This window comes from Eurypyga helias, unplaced genomic scaffold (genome assembly GCF_000690775.1).
Source record: "Eurypyga helias isolate BGI_N326 unplaced genomic scaffold, ASM69077v1 scaffold42881, whole genome shotgun sequence".
Classification (NCBI taxonomy): domain Eukaryota; kingdom Metazoa; phylum Chordata; class Aves; order Eurypygiformes; family Eurypygidae; genus Eurypyga; species Eurypyga helias.
This window is the reverse complement of record NW_010233541.1, coordinates 1-11,088: the sequence shown is the minus strand read 5'-3', so window position 1 is coordinate 11,088 and position 11,088 is coordinate 1. Positions and strand designations below refer to the sequence as shown.

General features: G+C 41.5%; 1 protein-coding gene across 1 annotated transcript; it reads left to right on the top strand.

The window, feature by feature from the left end:
• Window positions 1-264: 264 nt before the first annotated feature.
• Window positions 265-11,021, top strand: ATRIP (ATR interacting protein; the record flags this gene model as incomplete). The annotated part of the gene is given in 12 exon segments (XM_010161759.1): window positions 265-324; window positions 1,869-2,039; window positions 2,676-2,791; window positions 3,086-3,144; window positions 3,147-3,245; window positions 4,636-4,731; window positions 5,588-5,717; window positions 7,320-8,051; window positions 8,671-8,813; window positions 9,404-9,495; window positions 10,421-10,504; window positions 10,772-11,021. Coding segments are annotated over 12 exon segments (2,032 nt in total), but the record flags the coding sequence as incomplete, so codon positions are not given.
• Between the last annotated feature and the right edge of the window lie 67 nt (window positions 11,022-11,088).

The window sequence follows — 11,088 nt, the reverse complement described above, 5'->3', positions numbered from 1 at the left end:
TAAGATACTAGAAGTGTTCAGGGGGAGAATTTGCTTCTCTGTTTTAAGGATTAACGCACAAGCTCTAGAAAAGTGGCTGTGGCGATTAGATGCATGCAGTTTCTGTTTGTAATGATGGTATGGGTACTGAGGTACTCGGACATCTCTAATGGCAAGTAAGAGGATCTTGATGTTGAGTCGTCAGTGACAGACATACATCATTGGTGCTTCAGAACAGGTCCTGGCTTTTTTTCCTCCCCAGGAAGCAGTGCAGGAGATAGTCTGATGAGAGAGGCGTTCCAGTTTGAAGTACTGCAAACACAGCATTGCGACATTAAGCGGAAGGTAAGCAGTTATCTCCCCCTCCCCTCCAAATATCACATTGTTTGATAGGGCTGACTGAAAGGTAGGATAAGTTTGGCTCAAAGTATCTCATTCTAATCAAACTGATTAGTACTCTTTGAAATCCATGTATCAGTTAAAAGCCTCATACTAGAAACAGTTCTGATAATACTAAGAGTGAGAACAAAATTTCTTGGTCGTTTCAGATTAGCACATGCTGATTTGTCAGTTTTACTTGTTTCCTATCAAATCCATTCTCCTCTGTCCTGTCAGCGACGGCTGGTTTGCACTACTTTAAAGATTAAAGAAAGTAAAGTCACTTCAGTTGTGTTGCATTTCTTTACTCTCTGATGGTCCCTTATGGAAAGATACTATGGGGAAGATACAGGTGTGGAGAAGTAGGAACGTGCAAATGTCCAGAAGCCTGTCCTTTCTTTGGCAGACAGCTTAGGATGACTACAGGTCCCAAGCAAGTTTATGATGATATTTTACCAGAATATGTTTTTAGCTCCTGGGAAGACTTCATGTAGATGCTTCCTGATCCAGAAACAGTATGTGTGCATTTCATATTCTTCAGCGTATCTTTTTAAAATGCTTGTGTAGTTGGTTTTTGATATTTTCTAGTGTGAGAGAGGTCCACAGCTTAACAACACGCTGTGTGAGGAAAGTTATTCTTTGATTTTAGTTTGAACTTTGCACCTAGTGATGTGCAGTGGATGTGTCCTGGCTGTTATGAGAGGCAGTAAACGAGGAATAACTTGTGCGCAGCACTTAGACCTCGACAGACCTTTGTTTCCTCACAGCTGTGCTTTCTCCCAGATGTGAGGGTCCTACCCTATTTACCTTTCCCTCATCCCCCTTACTCTGTGCTCTGAATCTTTTCTAGTTCTATTACATCCTTCTTTACTGGGGAAGCTCCTACCCGTACACCACGTTCAGCGTGGGGGTAGACCCTAACTTTACATAGTGATATAGAGGTGTGTCTCAGCTTTTTTTCTCCATGCTTTTCTCCATGCTTTTCTGGTTAACCCCTTTATTATTCTCTCCAAAGTCTTGTCTCTGAGTGGTGATGGCCGTTGAGAGAGTGTTAGAGAGTGTGTATGTCACATAGGTGCTGTCCGGGGCAGGTAGCTTGGCACAGGGCTGTGTGCTTGTTGGCTGTCATGCCACATGAAATACTGGAATTGAATTATCATTGCTGCCATCCAACAAAGAATAAATTCTTCATGTTTGTGACTAGAATACTTTTCAAAGAAAGAATGTAATCACAGAGAAGGGGAAAGAGAAGAACGGTCTGCGAGAGATACCAGGACACGGTGTGTGCAGACACGTCTTTGCTGTCATTTTATAATTCTGTTGGAGAAAGCAGTAGCTGAGCCTGATCTAATCAGAGAAAGGTCAGAAGCAACACTGCAGAATTTCTGAACTGGGTTACAGAAGCATTTTTCTCCCTACAGAGTATAAATACACCTAATTTTCTGCCACATAATGATATAACTACATACTTCTGCTTACATACATCCTTTAATGGATTCATCTGTTTGCAGCTGAAGGAAATGCAGGATGAAATTCTTATTAAAAACGGAGAAATTAAAATTTTGCGTGACTCGATGCAGCAGATGGAGCATGCTATGGAGGAACAGAAAAGATCCTACATGCTGTTGGAACAGCAAAAGTCTCAGACCCTCAGTGAAAAAGAAAAAGAATTTTCCAAAAAGGTTTGATACTGTCAGTTACCTGCATGTCATGTACAGGAGTTAAATTTATGGCTTAATGGTGTCACAGTCCATCTAGTCAAAGGAAGAACATTTCTATGAAATTCCCAAACTATGTATGCTTTTATTTTCTCACCTAGAAGAAAGCATTTGTAGGAACTTGCCCGGGGGTTTTCTTCTGCCAAAATAAGAGTAACATTCAAGTGACAGAGTTTTTTGTCCACTTGCTTTGTTTTTAAGCAATCCCCAGAACATCAGAATTGGAATTTGTTTTAAAATGGGAAAAAAATGGGGAGAACATGCTTTATGACTCTGACCAGGTTGCTGTTCCTGTTGCAGTCATCTTTCTAAAAGCCCTGAAGAGGACAGTGGCTGCTTTTGTCCTCTTAATGGCCTCGCTGCGGTCACGCCCCGCATGGCACTTGTTCTGTCTTAAACAAGTCATGTGCTTCTTGCCTGAACTTTTGGCACATGGCTCTAAGTATTAATTGGACTAGCATATGTAAACATGGGGATCTTAGGCAGAGTTCCCTGTGAGTTGACAGTAATCTTGAAATCTTAGGGTAATTCTAGTTGCTCTGCAGTTGTAACACCACTAAATTATTCAGCGGCAGGAAAACCTTCCAATTCCTCTTTCAGTTGCTGTCATTACAGTCGGAGTTGCAGTTCAAAGACGCAGAAATGAATGAATTAAGAACACGACTTCAAAGCTGCGAAAGAAATAAACACGTTGCTCAGGTGGTTTTAACGCCAAGGTAGGAGTTTTGGAAAACGCGTGTGCTTAAACTATTAAAGAGGTTTTCTTTCTCCATATTAAATCTGAGCTCTGCTTGCTTGAAAAAACACAACCAAAATAAGTCTGTTGACCTCTGTGGAATTTGCTTAAGAACAGCCTTCCTGGCATCTGTGACAGAAATGCAACGTTTCATAGCGAAGTGCCTTTAAAACAGCAGTATCACAAGTCCTGTTAATTAGATCCTTGTTTATTGTTTAATAAAATAATTGCAAAAGAAATACTGATTCACTTAAGTTTTTGATATTTATTTTAGCCCTAAAAAGAATTTTGCAGTACAAGTGAAATCAGAGGGATGTTCTCCACAGCCTGGAAAAATTTTTTTCCTACAAAGGAATTCTTCAATGCTGAAATGTCTACCAGACCATCATGTTCTTCAGGAAGTCTGAATGCCCCGACCACTTCAGGCAGGGAAGGTAGGCCTGTCGACAGCTGGCAACATTTTTGGCTGCTTCCAAACATCCTGCCCTAGATAATGAAGTTTGTACTGTGTGACTGAGCAGTTTCAGTTGGTTCACAGTAGGGAAAACCCAGCATTTCTTCTTTTTTTTTTTTGCTTAAGTTCCTTGCCATTTTATACCAATTGGTGATAACAGCCGTGGCTGGATTTTAAGTCAGGATCACTTTAATTCATGCCTTGGTAACGCCTACCTATCAGATGCCAACGACAAAGTGGCTGTTTGTCCTCATGAAAATCTTCCATTTCTTATGTGACGAACTAAAATACCCAAATTGTTATCTGCCTCCTTGCTGAAGAAAGAAGAACAGTAAATCATTTGCCTGTTTCTTGAATAGGTCTGCTAGTCAGCTGTGCTTTTTTTTTTTTTTTTTATTCCTGTGGTTTTGGCTTTAAAGCTGGTCTTTTGGGGGATGTGATTTCAAATGGTGCATATTTAGCTATTGAAAACTAACTGAAACAGTTTAGTCATTTCCTCTTTCATGTGTAGGGCAGTAATTTTCAGAAAATTCTGTCTTGAAATCCACTGAGTGAGGCCTAGGAAATGACTGTGTGCCATCTGTCTGAAGATGGCTGTAATATGAAGCAAAAAAGGTGTTTCTTTCGAGCAGCTGACTGCCCTGTTTCCGTAGGAAATAGTAACTGGAAGAAATTTGGATATTGCCAACTAATCCTTCCGGGAAGAGTCATGGAAAATCTGAGATGTTATGGTCAGTTGCAGTGTTCAATCCGAAACTGCATGGGCAGTGTGAGATCCGTCAAAAAGGGAAACACAGCAGCCTTAAGGCGTTAGGACTGCTGTTTTTTCAGCCTCCTGACTGTTCGTGACGGTAGCGCCGTGCCGTATGCCAACCTGTTTGAAAACCACACTTGTGTCTTCCGAACCAGCATTTGCCTTCAGTTTGGCCAGTAATTGAGCTGTATGTAGCTGACTGAAGGATTATGGAAATGAAATGCTCCTGTTTTTTAATTTTATTTCTTATTTTTAAGAATTTCATGTTGATTTTTAACACAGTCACATAAATCTCTGCTAGCAGTGGGAATTCAGCTTAAGGTATTTTTTCTAACAGAAAGGTTGAGAACAAAAGAACTGACAATCTGTCGAACATCTGACAAGAAAGGTGACATTTTATTCACTTTTCTAACTTACTGTGGGGAGCAATTCTGCTTGTATCACAGCTCTTACCTGTGGGGTGACCCACCCGAGTTATACAGTTGTGTTTTACTGGACTACTCGCTGTTTACTTCCCACGTAACAGCTATGGCTAACGCAGTGGGTGTAAAGGGTAGGTACAGATATAGAAGCAATGGAGTTCTCATATCAGACTTATAATTACTGTTTGTTTTAGACAGTAAGATAACCCATCCTGAAGTTGTATCTGTGAAGCATGAAGCAATGGGAAAAAACGGTTCCTACAATTCTGTACATAAACGGAGCGCACAAGGTAACTTAATTCTGCTAATACAGAAGTAGGGAGCACTTCTGAGGACCAGCTCAGTTGCCCAGAATGAGCAGCGTCACGCTGAGGAGCCTGCTGCCTGCAGTGCCACTGCACAGAACAGTGGTGTTAGCTAGTCCTTCTTTGCTCTGAATATTGTGATTTTGCAGTAAAAGACTTCAGATTTTATCATTATCTTGTATCCTAACACCATTCTTACCTCGCTGTTCTGTTTAAGAAAAAAGTTTGCCCTGGTTTTGCTTTATGGAAGGATATGGATCAAGAGGCACCTTACTGCAAGTCTGGCCCTTTCAGCAGTAATGAGTTATGCTTCTTGCTGTAAGCTGCTATTAAAAAAGTCAGGGAGAATATACATTTTGTTTTAAATAAAGGAAAAAACAATAAAGCAGAATTTACAGCCGTCAACACCAGGAACCTTCAGGGGATTGTGTTATTTCCAATTCAGAATAGAATGGCATCACGTAATTTTAATGTCTGGACTGGAACGTGGAGGGCAGGTCACCAGGATAGGTGGGATATACGATCGTTCAGTTTGAAATATTCTACTAATAACAGACTGTAATTAAAATACCTCTAAATATAATTTTGTTAATACTTAAATCATGTATTAATTTTTTTCTGAACATCACGCCTCTTGTAGAGACTGATTCTCTACAAGAATTCCTTCTTTTTATTTCTAGTGCTTTCATCCTCAAAATAAGAAGGAGTTCTTGTAGAGAAAGAAGATTTGAAATGATAATTGATTTTGAGGTTGAAAGCGCTGTAAATAAGGCTAATCTTTTGAAATACTAACTTTTTGTTGATGTTGCAGTTGATAATGCAGAGTTACACATCTTTTCAGGTTCTGTCCTACTAAATGCACTGATGAGGCAGCCCATTGTCCCTGGGTCGTTACTAGGACTCTGCCACCTCCTCAGCAGTAACTCTGAGCCTCTACCTGGAGCTGCACTGCAGCCTCACTGTTTGGATACGTAAGTTTTACGGTTTTTGCTTAAACTGTATCTGACATGTTCTTAGTACAATGGCATTCTTTATGCTAAGAGATGCTTCCTCATGTAGGATAGCACATTCCTTGTGTTAAACGCTGTTTGGCTTGGGCCGTTTGACACAAAATGTGGAATATCATTCTGCAGCTTTGAAAATCGGAGATTATTAATCATAGATAATAAACAGTGGAAGAACACTAAGAGATAAACTAGGTTAATTATGTCTTAGGGGAAGGTACAGAAACATGTTTTGTAAAATGTGGGAGTGACTGTTAGCAGCTGCTGTTGTTAACCACTGAAGGACATACTGCAAGGAGGGAAGCATATAGACATAATCATAGAATCACAGGATGGTTTGGGTTGGAAGGGCCCTTAAAGATCATCTAGTTCCCACCCCCCTGCCATGGGCAGGGACGCCCTCCACAAGACCAGGTGGCTCAAAGCCTCATCCATCCTGGCCTTGAAGACATCCAGGGATGGGGCATCCACAGCTTTTCTGGGCAACCTGTCCCAGTGCCTCCTCACCCTCTCTGAGAAGAACTTCTTCCTGATATCTAATCTAAACCTCCCCACTTTCAATTTAAACCCATTACCCCTTGTCCTGTCACTACAGGCCCTTGCAAAAAGTCCCCTTCAGGTGCTGGAGGGCTGCAATAAGTCCTCCCCGGAGCCTTCTCTTCTCCAGGCTGAACAAGCCCAATTCTTGCAACCTTTCATCACAGAAGAGGTGCTCCAGCCCTCTGATCATCTTTGTGGCCCTCCTCTGGACTCGCTCCAACTGGCTTATATCCTTCTGATGTTGTGGACTCCACAACTGGACGCAGCACTCTGTGATCAAAAGAACAGTGTGATTTATGTCTTCCAAGTCTAAACTATGTTCAATTTGCAATGTGCAATTTTCAAACCTGTAGTGACCTGTAAAGCACTTTAAATATGACTACTGGATATAAACTATAATTGTTTTTCAGTTTAACGCATTAGACTAGCTCCTGAAATAGCTTTGCTTTTCTGAGATGTTATTTTATTAGTAATTCTTGTGTTTTGTGGGTTCATGACAAGGTTCATGTCTCATTGTCCTTGCCATCTGTGGAAGGTGGAGGTTTGGCCTTTGTAGCTGCAGTTCAGGGTGTTAATAGCTGCAGTCTGTCTGTCTGTTTTTTCCCCCTGTTGTTGTTGTAGTCTTTAAAGGCTCCTACATGGCACAGATTAGTAATACACAGACACTCGTTCTTCCGAGAAACTACCAAGTAACATCAGGGGAAGATAAGAATATATGGCAGGTTATAAAAGCATGGAACCGGGAAGCCAGCGCTTGAAATGCAGTTTTAGTCAGTGGCTTATAGTGAGCTGCTGAAGCTACTCAACTGTAAGCTCTGACTACCCTCACAAAAGACCTAGGAATGCTTTGACATTGCTTCTCCGTGCAGGTATCAAGGAGTAGGATTCCCCCCCTGCCCTCCAATTTACATTTCATTTTGGGAAGAGGCATCTCTTATTACTCTAGCCTTTATATTATGCTATTCAAAATATGGAATACTCAAATTCCAGCTCTGTTCTCTGCCTTTTCTTTTGATTTTACTTGGATAGGAAGTCCACACAGCTACCCAGCAGCAGGACAACTCAAGAAGAAATCGCTCCTCTTGTATCCCTGCAAGAAGCTCAAAAACTTGCGATAACAGGCTTGAACTTGATTGCAATGGATGAAGGATTGTCTGAAGGAAGCCCGATGGAAGGCCGGAGAGAGTTCTTGCACCTCACCCGCTGCAAGATCCGAGGTGCCGTACACCTCTTGCCCCTGGTAGAACACCACATAGGCACATACTGTCAAGCCATACAACTGGCAGACAAGCCAGTAAGTGGTTCTTGTGGAAACCATTCAGCCGTTTCTTCCAGAACCAACCCAAACGTGACGTCAAGTAAGGAGGACTTCAGGTTGTCTCTTGAAGAAACTACAGTTGTATCTCTGGGTATTCTTTATTATTTGGTGTTTTATAGCTGGGATGTTGTCCACACACTGCTGTCTGCTGAAGTGGAAAAAGGTTCTGCTGTTGGAGATGAACAGGTTTCCAAGACAGACAAAAATATGTTGTCGGATAATCAGCGTGGTAATAAAGAAGATACCAGGATGCAAGGAGGGCTGCCTGTAGCTCCACAGGATGCTCCCAGTAATGGTCAAGCTCAACATTCTTTGTTTAAAAAGCTGCTTCAGGTTTTAGCTTTTTCAGCTGAAAGAGGCTCCCAGACTGACCGTATACTGATCCAAAGCCTAAAGGTTTTGGCGAAATTAGCTGAAAATTCAACAGTGGACTTGCTAATGAAGTAAGTCAGTAACAGCTTTAAATTTATTTCACACTCTGTTGTTGAACAATTGTCATTTCCTGTTGAAATTAATTTGTGCAGATGACAGTGGAGGTTTTGACATGTATGGGAGAGTATCACATTTCTCACATCACCTTTGAGAAGCAGCTGAAGATCCTTCTGCTGCCAACGAATGTGTTAATCACCCCCAATCAGTAACAAGATTTGCTCGAGGTTTCGGTGAAGCAGATGCTGTTGCCCTATTGCACAGCTGTCACTTCAAAGTGAGACAGTGTCTGAAGGCCACGTGCAATTGATCTGAGTAACACTCGTTTGGGGTGTTCCGCCATTGCGGGGAGATGCGTAAGGAATGAAAGCCCAGGGCGCATTCTGGTAGGTAAAACACCACTCGAAAGTGAGACGTATCAGCTGCTATTGGTCTAATATACACACCCATAGTATGAATTGCAGACTGACTGCCAAATGTAGAATGTTTTTCACTGTGCTTTTTATTTAGGTTGGGATGAGGTATGTTCTGAATGGCTGAAGGGTACAAATTGCAATGCTGCCTACAAGAAATAGTGTATTTTCAACTTGTCAGGGCATTTCCCATTTCTAACTCGGATTTTTCTTCCCCAAGTTTTCAGCACTTACTGAGTAGCCAGGTATTGCTCCGTTGCCTGTGTCTGGAGACCCCTTTGCCTGCTGTCCTTCTGGCCCTCAGACTGTTGTCTGTTCTTTCGCAACACCACATGTTGGTTGCTCAACTCTGTTCTCGTTCAGGTAAAGACTGTGTAACTGCTGCCAGTTGAATGTTAGGGTGACAGAAAGCAGTGCAAACAGGCCTTGCTCCAAGGTGTTAAAACCCCCAAAGGCAAAAAGCCTGATACATTTCCTGAAAATTTGTTCTCTAGTGCAGTGTTTCAGTTGTTGTTTGAACAGTATTTTGTCTTGTGGTATCCCTGCCTACAGTGCTTTTGATACCCGTGTGGATTTCTAAAACTACTTTTCAGATTAATGTTTTTTATTAAAGGTTGATGAGGAAAAAATGGCTTTTGAGTAGTTGGAAGCCTCGTTTTTCTGTGCTCATGACGCTGTTGAGTTTAGGGATTCCAGTACTCGGCATGGCAAATATGTCCCGTTCCTTGTGAGTACTAGGGACAGTATTAGGACAAGCACACATACAAAGTTTAGGGATACTGGTTTCTTCAGCACTGCTTAGGATGTCACAAGTAAAGCAGGAAGCTGAGCCCACATCACCGGTCCCAGGATAGCACTCTCTGTATTTTCTGAAATGTTTTCTTGTGTGACAGAATCAGTTTGTCACAAACAAGTGACTAGATGGGAAAAGAACAGTGTTATCTCTGTTTCAGACACCTGCCTTCTCCTTGCACTGTACATGTATATCACATCAAGACCAGATAAATCGGCACCTGAAATGCTTTGGCTTCAGCTGGAACAAGAGGTAACCACAGCTGTTTGTTCATATGCTTTTTCCTGCTCTTTCCAGTTGGGGGAGTGGGAGGAGCAGGGCATTGCGCAAGTTGTCAGGAGTTCTTTCTCCAGCTGAAATAGAACACTGGAAGTATTGTAAGGGATTAGATTTAAGAGTAGCTGCTGGAAACAGAATCAGTAGCTATTCCTAAAGATAACATCGGTCCTGACAGTCGTAGCTAGGTCACTGAAAAAGGAAGAAAGATGCTAGAATGGCTGTAAACCTTCAAGGCTAAGCTTTATTTTGCTTTTAGATTGATAGGGGAGTAAAAGGAAGCAAGATGTGTGATTTATTTTAGTTGTATTAATTACTTCTGAGCTGTATCCTATGAGTTACTACATAAAACCACCAGTCTGTAGTGATATAGGACGATATTCACTGTATTCAGTGGAAGTGCTAGCTTGCTGTGTAATGGTTGTGATTATACATAGGAAGAACACCTTTTGAAATGATTTTGTATTGTGTGTGCTGGCAGCGGTGACATGTTTGAGGTTCTGCCACCTGCTCTGCTTCTGCTCTCGTTTGAAAGAGTTTTGAACCGTTTTCATTACTCCCCCCTACATTGTTATATTAGGTGTAAACACAGTATTTGTATGCAGTGAATTAAGGCCCATCTCACCTCTTCAGAAAGTTCTAAATGTTTTCGTGCAAGGCAAATTCTGTGTCTGTAAAGTTGCACAGGGAAAAAACTTGAAACAGTTTTTGAGGGTAAAAAAGACCAACTGTTTAAAACAAGAATGTTTGGAACTAGATGATCTTTAAGGTCCCTTCCAACCAAACCATTCTGTGATTCTATGAAACTAGTAACGAAGTATCATTTCTACTTTTCTTTATTTGAAGCTTAACTGTTTGGTAGTAGTACTCATTACAATGCCATCTGTCTGTTTCTGTATAGACAGTCAGGCTCCTGACACGGTGTGTGTGGTGCTCCAGGCCGGTGGTTTTACTACCTGGTACAGACTGCCAGTGTAATCTCGAGGTACGTCACTACAGGGCCCGAGTTTAACCTACCGAGAACTTAAAGGTAACGGTGCTAAAGTAGCTTTTTGCCCCTTTTTTTAGCTACAAAGAAACAGAGGTGTACTGTGCTTTAAAGGATGCCACCTTCAGGGAAGCTTGCTTTTGCTTGCTAGCAAATATTCTGAAATTTGGAAGTTTGAAGAGATTAATCAGTAAAGTTCATAGTGAAGCAAGTTTTCTGTGACTGTAATTTTGTGTATTGAGGCACTTTTTTTTCCTCTTGCAGGTGGTTAAGGCACTGATTATAATGTTACACAGGCAGTGGGTGAAGATCAGAAGATCTGAGAACAGTCTGTGTGCACATAAGGAACAAATCGTTCAGTTTTTACGGGACGCCATTTTACTCTTGCACAGCCTATCTCAGAAAGATAAACTGTTTCATGAACACTGTTTGGAAGTTCTCCATCAGTACGACCAAGCCATGCCAGGCATAAGAGCCATTCTCAGAAAGACTCAGAAATTGAGTGCCTGTGAAGGTAAAACCAGCCAACTGATAATGCTGGCTTTTTTCTGTGCTGTAGAAATAGAATCATAGAATCATAG